This window comes from Zootoca vivipara, chromosome 10 (assembly GCF_963506605.1).
Source record: "Zootoca vivipara chromosome 10, rZooViv1.1, whole genome shotgun sequence".
Classification (NCBI taxonomy): Eukaryota; Metazoa; Chordata; class Lepidosauria; order Squamata; family Lacertidae; genus Zootoca; species Zootoca vivipara.
In genome coordinates this window covers 22802096-22820209 of record NC_083285.1, presented here as the reverse complement: position 1 = coordinate 22820209, position 18114 = coordinate 22802096, and the positions used below count along the sequence as shown (strand labels likewise).

The window sequence follows — 18114 nt, the reverse complement described above, 5'->3', positions numbered from 1 at the left end:
GAAAACTGTAGAATATATCTGCTCTGATGGATGATACAAGAAACACTGTTCACCTAGCATATGGTATAGTATATAAAGAGAACTGTCTTTGTGAGCAATTTAATTTTCTGTGGAGTAAGGACATGGGGAAAAGAGTGGTTTTGCAATTCCTCAATAATTATACCTCTGACTAATTGCTGCACCATGAAAGTCTGGTGTGATGATGCAATTCTGGATTTACTGGAAAGGGAACGATTTCACCCACTGAACTGTGTTTCCTTTTAATAAGCAAAACTCTGGTCAGATTTAGAAATATTTCCGGAACAAAACTATTTTGTGGCACATTCCAAGAGGTAATTGCTATGTGATCCATATATTCCAGCAAATAGGTTTATTTAAATAACTATCAGTGTTCGGTAATAGTATGCCTGCTCCATTTGTAGCATCATTTTGCTCCCTAGGAACTTGGGCTGGAGGTACCTTAGAGCACTGTTTTTCCAGCCTGTGGCTTGCAACTCACAAATGAACTGTGGGCTTTTAAAGAGCTTGACTCTTAATCATAGACATCAAAGGCAGTGCCTGCACTTCAGAAGCAATCTGTAATAGTCACTCAAAGCAACTCCCTGTATGACCATCTGCCAGTAAGGGTAGTTGGGATTTTCAGCAATGATTGCCATGAAGATGAAATACAGAAGCAGGTTATGTATCAATAATTGTCTGAGACTATAATCTTCAAACCCCACATTGACTAACTTGTTGGCAAACTACAAGTTCAGCCACCCGCCCGAGTCTTTCCAAAGTGGGCTTTATCGTTAAAATGTGAGTATTTCTAAGTTTCATTATATCGAACACTGGTTGTAAATTCTATGTTTTTAGAATATATATTTTATAGCTTATATCCTTGATGGTTGGTGTTCTGACATTCCCATAAAAAAAACTCTGAATAGCTTTGTAAGTACTCTAAATATTTCAACTGAAGTTATGCATTAAGTAAATTTTTGCTCGGATGCTTTTAAGTAATGGTTATAAAATAGGCAAATGTGCAGTTAAAATGCACAAAACTGACAGCTGTTGAAGACCTAAAATGAGTCCAAAACTCATGTGATTATAAATTGTGTCACCCTACCAAGTAAATTTGGACTTGTCGATCACCGTACAAAATGGTTGGGAACCACTGCTTTACAGATTGCCCCCACCAGGTAAGACACCCCCCCAAAAGATATAGTATTTGCATTCCTCCCCTTGAAAGTTTCTTGAATACTATACAAAAAAAGGTTTATCTTATTATTTGTGATCAATGCTACTAATCCCAGGGAAGTAGCTTGTGATGACACAATCTCTGGAACAGCAAAGACTAGCCGAGGTAAGTGACCTGGGTGCCATAACAAAAGATACTGTGGGTACAATTTCGTGTAATGTTAAAACAAGCTCCATCTTTCAGATACTTTTCATGCCAATAGAAGAGGTGCTTCACACACACACACACACACACACACACACACACACACACACACACACACACAAAAACAAACCTTGCCACTTTGTGTTTAGAGCAAACAACTTCCATGTTACTGGATATCATTGCTATAATCTTATTACATTACTCAGCTGCATACAGAGTTTACATATTAAAAGCCCATCTCCTTCCCCAACCAAGAATTCTGGGAATTGTAGTCTGTTAAGGGTCCCAAGAATTGTGGCTGTTACATACCACCAGTACATATTCACCCCAGTGCAAAAGTTTGTTACTAGTTCCCTGTACCTTATTTGCTTTTAAAGTTCAGAACAACAAAAATAGGAGGAAAGTTTTAATGTCCCCGGACACCAAAATAAAGTTGATATATCCTGAACTCCCAAATAAGCTTTGGCAAATACCCCATACCATCTACTGCTATGATCAGGAGACTCCCACTCTTGAGCTCTAGAATACTGTAGTGTTAACCAAAATTATTATACAGTACTTGCTGACACTATAAAGACCATAGAAGGCAAGTAACTGGGGGTTGGCCACTCCACAACATGACTTGGGTCAGCACAAGTCTTCTTCTTAATGTTATTATTCATGCATGCATGCATGCATGCATTCATACAGCCAGGTGGGCGGGGTATAAATAACATGTTGTTGTTGTTGTTTGTTGTTGTTGTTGTATTATTTCCAACCCGTGGTGAAGCGTTCACACGAAACACCTACAAACTGCAGCCGACACACTAACGTGTGGAGATACACCGTCTGGAGAGCTCTGTCCTAGCAAAGGTGGAACGGGGGCCAGGACCGGCAACCGACTTCAGCCGCCCGCCTTCGCCTCCCTCGCTCGACGGTGCAGCGCTCCCAGCCGCCGCCAGGACAGGCCTCCAGCCGCTGCTGTCCCTCCACCAACGCCAAGCGCTCACAATGCGCCACTCACCCCACCCCTCCCCGCCTCCTGGCTCCGCCCTGAGAGCCCGGGCCTCGTCGCCTCCGCCTTCTTCCTCCTCCTCCTGCTCTCGAGGCAGCTCTCCTGCTAACTACCTCAGCGGCGTCGTTGCCGCCGTGGCGGACTTGCTCCTTGCGGTCGCCGGCGCCGAGCGCGCGTTGCTTTTGTTGCTGGCGCTCCCGCTCCCGGTTAGGCCCCGGCTGCTGCGCGGTGCAGCCGGGGCCGCCGGAGGATGAGCCGCCGGCTGGTGCAGGTGGTCTTGCTGTGCCTGGGCTGCGGCTTGTGCTCCTTGCTCTACGCCTTCAGCCAACTGGCTCTGTCGCTGGAGCAGGAGGCGGCCCGGCGCCAGGGGGACTCTGCCTTGCCCGTGCGCAGGCAGCTCAGGGGTGGCGGCGGCGGCGGCGCCTGGAGGGCCGCGGCGGGAAGCGCAGGCTGCAGCCAGCGAGAGCCGCCGGAAAGGTACCGTCTGGGGACGCCGGGGCCTGCGTTTCCTGCGAGGAAGGAGCGCCTGAGTATTAGTAGCGCAAGGGGCGGCGGGTGGGGGTGGGGTGGGGTGCCCGTGCCTTTGCTCCAAGCGCGAGGGTGAGGGAAGCCAGGAGCGTCCGCACCTCAGGTAGTTCTAGGCTCACAATCGCAAGAGATATATTGTGACAAAGTTGGATTTGCAAAGAGGCACTTCCAGTGCAGAGGGCCGGGTGTTCAGACTGAGTTTACTCCAGATCTTTTCCCCAGATTTCCGCCCTCCCCATCCTGCCGGTCAAGCATTCCGTGGCTACGAAGCATGCGTAATCCTCACTGCGTTTTTGGTGCCCCCGCCGGTCACCCCGCTTCCCCTGTTCCTTAAAGCTGTGAGGAGGGCTGCCACCGTGCAGCTTAAAAGGACCTCTAGCTGGTCGCTTTTCTCTCCAGGTGGGAAACAGGAGATCAATCTTAACTTTGCGGTCATCCATTCCTGGTATGCGCGTGTATGGGAAAAATAGCGCTTTCTGTACGCTTGGCCCAACACAGGGGAGTTAAGAATGGACAGGTGGGGAGGGAGAATTTTAGGCACGTGCTTCTTTGTTTATTGATCACATAAATAAGCCTGTGCAGTTATTGCAACCCCCTATAATCCATGTACTGTATCTCTATGGAAAGAACTACTGGTAATTAACCAGAGAACCTATTACTGTTACTTTTTTGTAACTGGCTGCCCAATAATATGTACTTCCTGTGTTCTTTTTCTTTTTATGTTACGCTTTTGGTGTTGCTGTTGAAAACCAGTATTTGTATACATATATATGTATATATATATTACAGGAGCCTAAAGTGGAGAAATGGGATTTTGGCAACACAAATGGGGCAGTTGCCCCTTTTCCTACCTGCTCATAAGCCATGACAGGCAGTTGTATTCTTAGCTTAAAGGAACCAAATTGGGGAGACTGGGCTTGAGACATTTCCTCTAAAAATTTCTTCCCATCCTTTCCCCGTCCTCTGCTTTCAGACTGTAAAAAAAAAAATATTCAGGCTAGTCAGTAGTGACACTTGAATGCTTGTGCCTGCATATTGATTTATATACTGTCAAGGTTTCCTGGCAGTAGGTGATGGTCAACAGCACAGCCATATTTCCATGGCTTGGGTGAAAGTTTCTGCAAGGGGGAATTACTCTTATTAAGTAGAAGCAAATCCTGCTTCTTCCTGGCTGCATCCTGTGCATCTGTACACTCAATATCCAGTTTGTTTATTTTATTAAAAGGATTAACCGATACAGTGGTTTTGACCTTATTCCCTAGTGCAAGGCAGATTTCCACTTGTGCAAACAGAAGTTCCTCCTTCCCTTATCTGTGTAAGAAATTTATGACTTAATCCAAACTTGGGCTGCTGCCTGGCAGAGATTAACAGGGCAGGGCAATTGCCGGGCTATTGTCATGTGATGCTAGTACAGTATGTTTGGGTCCTAGAATGCCACTACTTTTTCCTGTTCCCAGAATTGCCCCTATCACAATAATGGTGCAAAAGGAACACACACCAAGTGTAGAACAGGATAGCAAGATTGGAACGTAGCCTACAAGCAGAAGTGCCGTGCAAGCAGTAGCGCAAACATAGGAAAAGCATACCCGTGTTTCTCACATTTTAAGTCATGTCTTATATTTATTTTTACTCCAAAAAAACCCGCCATGGCTTATTTTCAGGGGATGTCTTATTTTTTTTTGTTAGGCTTTTTAATTTTTTACCGGTATTAAGCTTTCAGAGTTTTGCTGGGTCGGGCTTGGTGCGGCGCGCGCTGCTGCCCTTGCCGGCTCCCACTGGGTCGGGGCTTTCCCTCTCTGAGACAACTACGAGCTCTTCTCCTCCTCACCCCCCAGTCGTTACACGGCCACCGCGCGGGCTTCCTTACCCGGGTTGCAGTGCAGCGGCGAGGGCGGCGTGGCGACGGGCGACGAGGGGGCCGGGGAAGGCTGAAGCAAAGGCGACGGCGGAGGCAGCGGCGGGTCTTTGGGGCCACCAGCGCCCGGCGAAGGTGCAGCGGAAGGCGGCAGCATGAGGTAGCGATGCGGAGGGGGTAGGCAGCGCACACAGAATGAGTGGAGGCACGGCAGCAGCTTGGGCCGCCGGCTCTGGATGTTCTGGCCGCACACCCCGCAAGTGTCCAACAGGTTGAGCCGCGACTCTCCGTCGGCCCGGTCCGCGGGGCCTTGCCGGCTTTCAGCCTCGTTTTCCCCACCCATGGCGACAGGACCGGCCGCAGTGGGCCCTGCTTCCGCCATAGGCTCGTCCATTGTTCGGCGGCGGCAGCCATTTCAGGCGCGAAACGCCTCTCACCCAATGGCCGCTTCTGCTCTCACCCTCCCCCCGGCCTGCTCACGAGCGGAGCCCCGCCCCTTCACGGCCGCTGGGAGCAAGCGACGTCGGTTGCTCGTCGGTGTGATTGGCAGGCTGTTCTGGGCTTGGTTGAATTCGGGGTGGGGGATTCATTCAAGAAAGAGCCGGCAAAGACAGCTGCGTGCGCTGTGCCGAGCCCCGACTCAGCGGGAGCCGGCAAGGACAGTAGCGCGCACCGCGCAGAGTCCCGACTGAGCGGGACCCGGGAGAAACAGCAGCGCTCGGCGAGGCGCACGTTGCAAAAGCGCCATGCAGACCTGCTCCCACCACTGCTCCCACTCAGCATGTCTTATTTTTGGGGGATGCCTTATATTTTATTGCCTCCAGAAAATCGTGCCATGTCTTATTTTATAGGGACGCCTTAAAATGTGAGAAACACGGTAGGACTGGTCTGGAAGCAAATTCACATTTGGTAAAAGCGTGACCATAATTGGGCTTTTTATTTTATTGCTTATATTGTTTATTATTGTTGTTGTTATTTATTTGTTGACCTTCAGCCAAACTGTTCTACAGTGGGTTTATAAGAAAAGAAAATACTGTAATACAGGCATCCCCAAACTTGGCCCTCCAGCTGTTTTGGGACTACAACTCCCATCATCCCTAGCTAACAGGACCAGTGGTCAGGGATGATGGGAATTGTAGTCCCAAAACAGCTGGAGGGCCAAGTTTGGGGGTGCCTGCCATAATAAAATCAGTATGAAACATACACAAAAAGCAATAAGACCAGTGATTAAAATAGCAGATTATAGTAAAAATTTAAGAAGCCTGGGAGAACAAAACATTTTTGCTCCAGATCAGAAGGATATCAAGGCCAAGCAAAGGAATGACACAAATGGGGTACGATTACTCAGACCTTGCTTTCCATGAGGGTAGAGGGCAGGGGGAATTCAGGAAAGAGCCTTTGGCCATTGCACATAACAGTTGTGAATGCTTATCAGAGGATAGAATACAGTGGCTGGGCTATATCTGTCCAGATGCTGCAGTTGGAGCACCAGCAACAACTGAAATCACCTTATGCCACAGAGGCTACTTTCGCCTCTTGTGAGATGTAGGAGCAGCCACAGATTGAGAACCTCATTTTAATAACATATTTGGACTGAGGCAATGCCATAAACGAGTTCTTGCACATGCTGTTACAGTAATGCAGAACCTGACTAGGTTATGCATGAATTTGCCTGAATGTAATTTTGGGTAAACAGCATTTCCGTGCGCTGCTCTGGTTTCGCCAGAAGCAGCTTAGTCATGCTGGTCACATGACCCAGATAAACTGTCGGCGGACAAATGTCAGCTCCCTTGGCCAGTAAAGCGAGATGAGCGCCACAACCCCAGAGTGGTTAGCAACTGGACTTAACTGTCAGGGGTCCTTTACCTTTACCTTTTTAATTTTGGCAGTGCAAATGAGAGGTGACAAATTTCTCTATAAACTGCTGAGAAATTGGTGTACTCTCCAGTGATTCTTTTATTGAACATTTTAAAAAACTGATCACAAAAAACTGATCACACATTACTGTACTATTGATAACATTGTTTCTAAACAAAGAATCTTCATCTGAATTGTTTGGGTGCACACGCACAGCTAAGACACTTCCTTTGGCATATCATAGTGAATAGACATATCACTTGGGAAAACAGGCGAACTAATGCTGGAATAAGCAAAGTTCACCAGTGTTGAAGCAATGATTCTTCAACATCAACTTCATAGGACTGGTCATGTTCAGATGCCTGATTGTCATCTTGCAAAGCAACTATGGTACTCTATTCTGAACTTAAAAATGGAAAGCGCAATGCTGGGGGTCAGCAAAAGAGGTTTAAACACTCTCTCAAGGCAAATCTAAAAAATATATAGTATAAACACTGACAACTGGGAAACACTGGACTGTGAGCACTCCAATTGGAGAACAGCCTTTACCAAAGGTGTCATGGACTTTGAAGACGCTTAAACTCAGGACGAAAGGGAGAAACGTGCTAAGAGGAAGGCACTTTTGGCAAACCTTCACCCTGCTCAACTCCCGCCTGGAAACCTATGTCCTCACTGTGGAAGGACGTGTGGATCCAGAATTGGCCTCCACAGTCACTTACGGACTCACTGTTAAGACCGTGTTCATGGAAGATAATCTTACTGAGCTATGAGTGATCACCAAAGAAGAAGAAGAAGACGTGAATAGAGGACCATGTGTTACAAGAGAAGTATTTATATAATATAATAATAATAATTTATTATTTATACCCCGCCCATCTGGCCGGGTTCCCCCAGCCACTCTGGGCGGCTTCCAACAAAACATTAAAATACAGAAATCCATCAAACATTAAAAGCTTCCCTAAACAGGGCTGCCTTAAGATGCCTTCTAAAGGTCTGATAATTGTTGTTCTCTTTGACCTCTGGTGGGAGGGCATTCCACAGGGTGGGTGCCACTACCGAGAAGGTCCTCTGCCTGGTTCCCTGTAACTTAGCTTCTCGTAGCGAGGGAACCGCCAGAAGGCCCTCGGCACTGGACCTCAGTGTCCGGGCAGAACGATGGGGAAGGATACCTCAGTTGGTTAGAGCTTGGTGCTGATAATGTCAAGGTTGCAAGTTTGATGCCCATATGGGACAGCTGCATGTTCCTGCATTGTAGGGGGTTGGACCAGAATTATATAATAGGCTTTATCTAAAAATTATTTATTTGGAAAAGTTGGGGGGGGGGGAGAGAATTTAATCAAATGCAATTTTCACATCCCTTTGTATCCTAACAATGAAACTACCGTAATGACCTGGCAGAACAGAAAAGCCTCTGCAGGCATTTCATTCAGGCTCTCTCAGATGATTGGTTAGGGTTATATTTTTTGGGAACCACTACAGACAAATGCATGCACATGTAAAATTGTGTTATTAGTTGTTTTGTAAACTGTCCCTTGATATTTTTTTCCTGACAGCTAATACACTGTCTCTGCCCAAGAAATGATTCTGTTTTTGCCTGGATGAATTCTGTCATAAAAATGGAATCCGGGACCTTTAAAAAAATGTGTTTCATATTATTCCTGACTTAAAATATTTATCAATCTAACATTATATGCATCTGATAAACGTCACTTTGCTGCTCTTCAGAAACAAGGTTATTTTGAGCCCCTCCAAGTAGGAATTTGTGGCTTGGAGAGTAGGAGATAGCTGCGTTATCAGGGCAGTGATCATTTGCCCCCATTTCTGTGCATTATTCAGTTTTCCTTTCCCTACCTCTGTGTCTAGGGCTTGCATGGAGGACAGTGGTTAGTATGGAAGGCATTGGCTCCCGGAAAAAGAGTCTAGGTCTCCCTGGTATTGTTACATTCTCTTCCCATTTCCTGTAGCAGGAGTACAGGAAAGCAGAATGGAGAAGTTATTTGTTCTTGAAATGATTTGGGCAGCTTCATGGTTTGTATTCTTCAGGCACCTTTTCTTATAGACAGACAGCTCTCTCAGCTTCAGGATATGGGAGGCTTACCTTGTCGGGTTTTCACACGTAGGTTGCAATTGATATTGACCAGGAATAAAGGTGATAAGCTGCTGTTTGGATCTCTCCCCATCTTAGACCAGCAGCCGAAGTAAGCACCATGGCCTGCTAATACTGTCAATACTTCACCCAGTGGTATGCCAGACAGCTTTCCTGTGCTTGTTAAATAAATAACTCTGGGATACCAGTTTCCCCTCCATCTGCTCTTCCATTCTGGGAGTGAGAATGTGGAATGGTTGGTAGCCTTGGACTTTTAGAGGTTCTTGGAAGACACTGCTTATAGTTTGTGCCAGTCTGGCTTCTCGCCCTTGTATTTTATTGAGACTTTGAGAATTCCTATTGAGATTAGTTCAGTGGCAAGCTGTTAAATTTCACAAACGTCTAAATAGTTGTGCTAGTGGGTAAAAGCCAATGCATTTGTAAATACCAATTTGAATGTAGTGCTTTTCCAGTTCATGCTAGACTTAGCACTGTGATGTACTAACTAAGCACTATGATTTCAGATGCTTAGGACTCCTCCAATTGTGCATTCATGATGATTTTACTTCTTCGTCACATTTATATCCTGCCCTTCTTCCCAAAGTAGCTGAGGGTGGCAAGCACAACTGTAACAAAACAATACAATTAAAAACAAAAGAACATACCGTATGTAAAAACAATTAAAGCTTCTAAAAATATGTGAAACAATCACATATGTACTCCCACAACAAATATTATCAGTGCTACCAGGAACAGTATCTTTCCACCATCAAAATGCCTGGGTAAAGAGGAATGTTTTCTCCTAAAGGATATTAATGTGCTTGTGATGGTATTGGGGTGGTTATACGTGATGCTGGTTTCAGCATTGTTTATGCCTGCAGACATTTTAGGGTGGCCGTACTTCATTTCCAATTGCCATGTGTGTGTCCTGTAGCTTCCTGCTGAAATTCTCTTAACTTTTCATATCACAGAAGTGGAATGATGTGGTAACAGTCCAGTATAAACCTGCCGCTAACGGAATATCATTGGGTCCGTGATACAAACCAGTCTGGAGGTATCCCTATTGATTCCTTGTTATAAAAAAGATCAAAATCAAAGACATATGTACAGAGGCGTACCTAGATTTCTTTGTGCCCATGGCAAGGAGCTGTATCAGTGCCTCCAAAGTCGGGAAGACTATGGACCAAAAAAAACTCAAAAAGTTTGCTTTTCGTTGGCTTTTACACTCTGCCTCTCTGGGGCCATCAAGGTTGAGTCTGCTCCACTCCGCTCCACTCCCTCTCCTCCTCCTCCTTCTCCTCCTCAGTTGGTCCATCTACCTGCTTTCCTGCCTTTCTCTCCCGCCTCTGCTCACCGCTTTCCCTTCTGCCTCCTTTCTCCATCCCTTCCCTTTTCCTCCTCCTGCAACTCTCCCCAGGTTTCTCTGTCTTTTTTCTCTCTGAACCTTATGGGGCATTCAAGTCAAACTTCTAATAGCGCCAACTGGGGAAGGGGGACCCCGCAGGGCTGCTGCGATGGCCCACACTAGGTAGCAACTGGCTCCTAGCCACTCTTAAGCCAGAATAGAAAGGTGTGGTTTTTGCACTTCTCTCTCCCGCCTGCACCTGCATCTTTGGCGGGGGCCAACCTAGCCAACCCCTGGGTACTCCCCTGCTTTTGTACTTAACTGCTACATCAAAGCTGAACATGTGGGAGCGGGTGGTGGTTAATTATGTAAAGGAGGAACCACTTCTTTCCAGTACTGCTGGTCATGAATCAGGTTGTGCTTACCTGTTGATGCACTTTAAAGAGCGAATCACCCAGTACATCAAAGTGAATCCGTATCTTTAAAATAATTGATCGTTTAAATATCCATATGTAAAGCAAGGATTGATAATTTGACTTACTTTCTAAGGTCACTGGTCATGCCTGTACATATCCATCTAGTTGCTTCTTACTAGATGAAAGCTATGATGCAATGAACTATCTAATTGCTGTTCCAGTTCTTTTAGCGGAAAGGAGTAAACCAGAAACATTCAAATGAGAGTAGGATTCTTGCCCGAGGTGGTTGGGACGCTACATGGTGTGCTGTGCAAAAGATATAAAACACACTTCTGCAGTTGCACCGCCTCCACAGTTGTCTATTTTAAACCAGCCTCGTATTGACTTGTTGGAGCTGTGTAATTAAAAAGGGATGGAGAGTTTGCTCTAAATAGGAAAGCTGTTGTTGCTTTTAAACCAACAGCTTGATTTCAGGAGATGCTCCTTGGGCATGGCAGCTCCTAAGACTGGATATGAAGTCTCAACTCCGATACAGTGGCACAGGTGGTTCCCTGGCTCTAGTGCAAGTGTTGCAGCAGCTATTTTTATTATTAAAGGGAGTTTCAGTTTAATATACATTAATTGTCTTATGACACACACATCTTAATTGGATGATATGTGCAAATGCTGTCTGGTCTCTTTATATTAGTGTAGTTAAATTGCAGAAGGGAGGAGAAGGGATTAGATCCTTTTTTGACCTCTCAGCAGTATTTTGTGTGGAGATCGCAGCTTTGAAATTAGCTAGCTTGTGAAAGCACGCAGTTCAGCATTAGTGATGCTGCTGTATCAGATCAACTATATTGCTGCAGCTTTCAATTTGTAGGGCTGAATCTTAAAAGCTGGTTAACAATACCGTCACAATATGGATCTTAGTTTTATCTTTCTCTTTTGTTGCCTGGGTTCACATTGGCATTCTGTGTCACTTCTGAGACTTGATATTCTGAACCATTGTGACAGCATCTTCACTTGAAAATGCTAAGCGACTAAAGTGGACTTCAGCAAGCCAATATGGTAACCAGCTGCCAGGGAACATAGGAACTTATCATGCCTGATGGATTGCGTTCGCAAGGGCCAGCGTCATTGGGGCTAAAGCAGATTATTAGTTAGCTTTTGCTGAGCATCTTCACACTCCTCATTGCATATTTTCCTGTTTCAAATTAAGTATTAGAATATTCATCACTGTATTTTTTAGTAAGTTGTGCATACAAGTTTCTGCTTCATTTAAAATATATTGTCTGCAGGCCTGTAACACTGTGCACTGCTGTTCTTCAGTGTTCCAGACAGTTAGCTATACCTTTCATGGGCGTAGCCAGGATTCCTCCCCCCCCCCCCCCGTGGGCAGGGGGGCAGAACCCATTTATCTGTGACACAATTGGTCAGTTAGTTAAGTACAGTCGTACCTTGGATCTCAAACGCCTTGGCTCCTGAACAAATTGGCTCCTGAACGATCGAAACCCAGAAATGAGTGTTCTGGTTTTCGAACGTTCTTTTGGAATCCGAACGTCCGACCGGGCTTGCGTGGCTTCCAATTGGCTGCAAGAGCTTCCTGCAGCCAATCGGAAGCCACGCTTGGGTTGGTTTTTGCAAGTCGAACGGACTTCTGGAATGGATTCCGTTTGACTTCCAAGGTATGACTGTAATTTTATTTATTTACTTGATGGGGGGCAGGTGCCCCCCTGGCTACGCTCATGATATTCCATTCCATGGCTCTTCTCACTGTTCCCCATCTTTTTCACCAATGGTCATCCAGCAATTATGCAGCCACTTAAGGTTCACCCTGCAAATAATTGTTCTGCTTCTGCAAACTTGGGCTTCACATCAGCCTGTAGAAGACCTCCGCCTTGTGTGTCGATTGCCCCACCTTTGCTAAACAAGGAACCGTACTCCGCTTTGTGAATAGATCTAATGGTTTATAACAGGGAAACATGCAGTAGAGCAAGCAGAAAACAATCGTTAGTAGAAATTTCTAGCTAGAAATTTGAATCCCTGACCGAAACTCGGATTTTTGCATCCACCCTCTTTTTACTATTTTTGTTTCAGCATAAAATGGAGGGAAAAGGAAGGAAACTGGCCCACTCCCCCCCCCCCGCCAATGCTTTCACATGTTTACTTGTAGCCCAGAAGTGCCTGCCTTGTGCAAATAAACATTAAATTGTTTTAAAATATGCCTTTGGTACCATGAAATCATCAGATGTGTTTCAGGAATGTCACCAGGTGTGTTTCAGAAATGTAATAATGCCAGCACAACCCATTGAACAGGGTGGTATTTGCTTCCTACAAAAGATTACTTTACATTGTCAGTAGAATTGCTCTTGGGCTTTATGCTCAGGATCCTGGCTACATATATCCTTATATGATATAAACTAATATCACTCACAACACATGAAGCTCTACATTCAGCCGTTTATCTGTAATTAGTAGCTGTTGTTGTTGTTTTTTTGGTTTAAATGCGCAAGCAGGAATGCTCCATTGCAACTGCTAAATAAAACAAGTAACATTCATACAGGATTGTTTCTGTCTTATCCTGTTAGGTGTAAGAATGTGTCTGTATCCTATTGGAATTCCTATTGGATGCTGCCCTCTGATGTTTGTGGAAGGAACTGCTTTTGGGAAGCTGCTCGTAGGTAGGCTTTGGCGGAGATTTGATTGCTCAATTAGCTAATTTTAGGTATAATCATACATATTTGAATATATTAAAAAGTGTTGTAGCCGTTATAAAAAGTTTGGTTCCCCCCCTCACTTTCTGGCACTCTCTATACATTAGTCTTACTAGATTTCAATCATGATCTAATAACTCATTAAATAAAACATGTTTCTCGTTTTGAAATTCATAAACACTTCTTGAACAAGCATGGACGTTGAAACATGTTGGTTTGCAACTAAATTGAACCTTTATGCAACCTAGGATTATGATCCCAAACCTTTTGGTCTTGCACCAGAGTCATAGAGGTAGATTTCTGCTGGTCTTCTCTTTACATGTAGAGTCGTACCTTGGTTGTCAAATTTAATCAATTCGACTCTCAAAATGGTTCAAAAAGCAAGGCATGGTTTCCAATTGGCTGCAGGAGCTTCCTGCACTCAATCAGAAGCCACAGAAGCCACGTTGGATGTTTGGCTTCTGAAAAACATTCGCAAACCGGAACACTCACTTCCAGGTTTGCGGCGTTCAGGAACCAAAATGTCCAAGTCCAAAGGTGTTTGACAACCAAGGTGCAACTGTACAGAGATACTAACCAGGTTGTAGCCGAGGGAGGCAGCTACCTCCCCCATCAAATCAAGTAAATAAATAAAAATACTTAGCAAAAGTAGAAATAATCAGAATACAGTCATACCTTGGTTGTCGAATGGCTTGGCACTCGCACGTTTTGGCTCTCAAACGCCACAAACCCGGAAGTGAGTGTTCCAGTTTGTGAACGTTTTTTGGAAGCTGAACGTCTGACACTGCTTCTCCAGCTTCCGATTGAGTGCAGGAAGCTCTTGCAGCCAGTCAGAAGCCAAGCCTTGGTTTTTGAACTATTCCAGGTGTTGAATGGACTCCCGGAACTGATTAAATTCGACAACCAAGGTACCACTGTATTTGAAATTGAAATACTCACTGAGGTCACTTGGATGATGTTGTGGCCCATTCTAGTGATGCAACTGGCAACCCGACTCAGCGATAGACAGAGCCAGACAGAGGTTGATGACATGTGGGTTTTCTTCCCACCTAACGTAACATAAATCCTAGCTACACCCATGAATACTAAGCAAGATGACTTGAGAGTGAAGAGTCAAACTGAAGCTTGCCTTTACTTTGATGTTTGCTTTCCCTAACTTTTTTTAAATGGAAAGGTGCTGTAGGTGACGCTGTGGGAAATCTTGTGGAGAAGGGTCTGTTTGTGAGAAAAGGGTACAAGAACTCTTCCCCCGTCCCCAGTGGGAGAGGAGTGACTTTGAGCAAGCAAACATCTGTTCCCCTGATATTTCCACACAAGGCAATATCCTATGTATCTGAAGCCCTCTGTGTGCTAGTGGGCCTGAAGAATTGGTAGGGAGGAATTTAAAAGTCTTGGCAAGTAAGCTAAGTTGCTGTTTGTGAACCCTACATTCATGCAGTCTTGTAACCTTGCCTAAACAGAATTGTGGGTCAGGTGAAGGAAGATTCACAAAACTATGTGTAGTGTGCAGTCTGGTTCAAAGGTTGTAATCCTGTGTGCATGCTTCATTGAACAAAGGGGGATTTACTTGCAAGGGAACACACACAAGATTGGAATATACTGTAAATGTCCAGAACTTTACATAAACAACCACTTAATGTAAAACCACAAAATACCTAATAAAAATAAAAACAGCAGCCCAATACCCGCCCTCCAAAAAAATATTTTTTTCAAGGGCATAGGATGTAAATCAGATCAACCAAATGCTTGGTTAAAGAGGAATGTTTTTGTCTGGTGCCTAAAGGTGTATAATGAAGGCGCCAGGCAAACTTCCCTGGGGAGAGCATTCCACAGACAGGGTGCCACTGCAGAGAAGGCCCATTCTCATATTGCCACCCTCCAGACCTCTTGAGGAAGGGGGCACATGAAGGAGGGCCTCAGAAGATGATCTCAGGGTCGGGGTAGGTTCATATGGAAAGAAGTGGTCCTTGAGGTATTGTGGTCCTGAGCTGTTTAAGGATGTATAGGTCAAAGCCAGCACTTTGAATTGGGCCCAGAAACCAATTGGTAGCCAGTGCAGTTGGACCAGGATCAGTGTAATATGCTCAAACCGTCTTGCTCCAGTGAGCAACCTGGCTGCTGAATTCTGCACCAGCTGAAGTTTCCCAACCATCTTCAGAGGCAGCCCTACATATAATGCATTGGAGTAATAAATACAATTCTTGACTAATAGGCCTGTTTGGACACACAGCACTAAACTGTTATTCGGTGTACCTGAGCTTTGTGCTTGCTTTTTCATTCCCACCTCTCTTCTGCTGTTTCGGTAAATCATAGTTAAGATCTATAGTTTACAGCTCAGGTAGTCTTTCTTTTTTAATTGTGTTTTTTTAATACAAAAATTGATTTTTAACTGTATAAAACAATAATTCTGTCTTCAATATACTGAAGTATGTGCTAGTCACTTTTGAGATAGAATTCTATCTGTTTTTAAAGAAAGGAATACATGGCCCATTCAATGAAGAGTTGCGTGTTTTATGAGTGTTTTCTTTTACGGCAGAAGGTAAACCTGATGTGCACAGGGACTCTTAATTGAGGTGTACATAAATAATACATAAGTTTGTATGTGTATTTACACACACACACACACACACACACACACACACACACAAGAAATAGCTGAGTCTCAATGACTTCCCCAAATGGTTGGAAATTTCAAAGGCAGCCCACTACAGTGCTTGTTTCCTTGTGAGAAGTGCACACTTCAGACTTAGGGATAGCCTACTATCCATACTTAGAGCAAAATCACTGATATCATAGGCTTAAGTAACTTAAGCCCATTAACTTCCTTTTTCATATCATTTTTATTAAGTTTTACAATGTACTGTAATACTTTCCATTGCAATGTCTCCTCTTATATTACACATTTTGGCTTTTTAGGGCCCTGACTTCCGTCAAACCTTCCTTATGATTTTCTATCTTTCATTTCAAAATTCTGCCTTTTCACTATTTTACCATTGCTTTAAAATAAAAAACATTAAAACATCATACATTCTTATTGTTACCTGCAGTGGTTTTTGTACCTTTCCTTACGAAGCTTCTTGCAGTCCTACCAATGTATTTGATTCAATACAATTGTCTTTCAAATAATTCACTAATTTGGTCCAGTCCTTGATGAACTTTTGATCCCGCTGTCCTCAGATTCTTCCCGTCATTTTGGCCAGTTCCGCATACTCCTTTAGCTTCAATTGCCATTCTTCCTTTGTCGGTAATTCCTCGTTTCCACTTCTGCGCTAATAAAATTCTTGCTGGCGTTGTTGTGTATAGGAAAAGCTTAATATCTTGTCTGTTAATTTCTGTACCTATAATTCCCAGTAAAAATGCTTCTGGTTTTTTAACATATGTATATTTCAACATTTTCTTAATCTCAATATATATCATATCCCAGAAGCCTTTCACTTTCTTGCATTCCCACCACATATGATAAATGGTACCTTCTTTTTCTTTGCATTTCCAACATTTATTATTTACCTTATAAAGTTTGGCTAGCTTCACCGGTGTAATATACCATCTATACATCATTTTCATGACATTTTCTCTTAAAGCATTACATGCTGTAAATTTTATTCCTTCTTTCCATAATTTCCCCCAATCTTCTAACTGTATATAATAACCAAAATCTTTAGCCCAATGAATCATTACGACTTTACCTCTTCATCCTTCAAATGCCATTCCAACAATATTTTATACATTTTTGACAATATTTTATACTTATTCAATATTTCATTTTCAAATTTTGATTTGATATTTCCAAATCCATTTTTCTTCAGATCATCCTTAAGCATCTCATTAATTTGGTAGTAATGCAGCCAGTCATAAACAAATCCTTTCACCTCATCATATGGTTTTAATTTCCATTTGTTACCATCATTTTTGAGTATCTTTTCATATGTTACCCAGTTTTTGCTCATATTTATTTTCTTAACACTCATAGCTTCTAAAGGTGATAACCACCAAGGTGTTTTCCTTTCTAATAGGTTTTTATACCGGTACCTATCCCATACTTCATAGAGAGACTTTCGGAATATGTGGTTTCCAAATCCTTTATGTACCTTCGTTTTATCATACCATAAATACGTGTGCCACCCAAATCTGTTATCATGACCTTCTATATCTAATAAATCTGTTTCCCCCCCAGTAACATCCATTCCTTTAACCAACAGAGGCAGGCTGCTTCATACGATAATATAACTTCAAGTCTGGCAGGGTTTCTTCCTCTGCCAGATATATCTTGAAATTATTTTTTGCCAATCTTTGAATATACCTGCCCCCTTGATTATTGGAATTGATTGAAACAAAAACAACATCTTTGGTAGCACATTCATTTTAATTACCAATATCCTTCCAAGGAGTGATAGTTTCATTCTTCCCCACACTTCCAAGTCTCTCCTTATTTCACCAATGTATAATTGTCTTGAAACAAGTTTATATTCTTTGAGGTTAACCAAATTCTCAAATATTAATTTGTTTTAACCACTTCTATGCTCGTTTGTTGTTGCATCTTATTTACCATTTCTTTATCCATATTTTTAATTAACATTTTTGTCTTTTTTCTATTTAATTTAAAACCTGCTACTTGTCTAAATTCTTCAATTTCCTCTAATGCTTTCTTAGCACTAACGATTCTTCTATTGTTAGTACCAAGTCATCGGCAAAGACTTTAACTTTATGTTCCTTTCTTCCGACTGCAATTCCTTTAACTTCTTCTGTTTTCCTTATCGTCATCAGGAGGACTTCGAGTACTGATATGAATAGTAGTGGTGACAATGGAACCCTTGTCTTGTACCTTTGGTAATTTCAATATTTTCAGTTAAAACGTTATTCACTATAAGTTTCACCATTTTATCAGAGTATATCACTTTTATACTTCTTATAAACCATTGTCCTAAGTCCATTAACTCCAAATTTTTAATCATAAAT

The 18114-nt window shown here is 43.4% G+C and overlaps 1 protein-coding gene across 2 annotated transcripts in view; it reads left to right on the top strand.

The window, feature by feature from the left end:
* The first annotated feature begins 2444 nt into the window (after positions 1–2444).
* The window catches only part of GXYLT1 (glucoside xylosyltransferase 1), a 41893-nt gene continuing 26223 nt past the window's right edge, over positions 2445–18114 (top strand). The window contains exons 1-2 of one of the 2 annotated variants that reach the window (XM_035127646.2): positions 2445–2852; positions 13033–13125. In XM_035127646.2, the coding sequence (XP_034983537.1) occupies positions 2626–2852; positions 13033–13125 (320 nt within the window). In that variant the 5' untranslated portion in view covers positions 2445–2625. The remainder of the gene's footprint in view (positions 2853–13032; positions 13126–18114) is intronic. The other variant, XM_035127647.2, reaches the window with a different exon arrangement.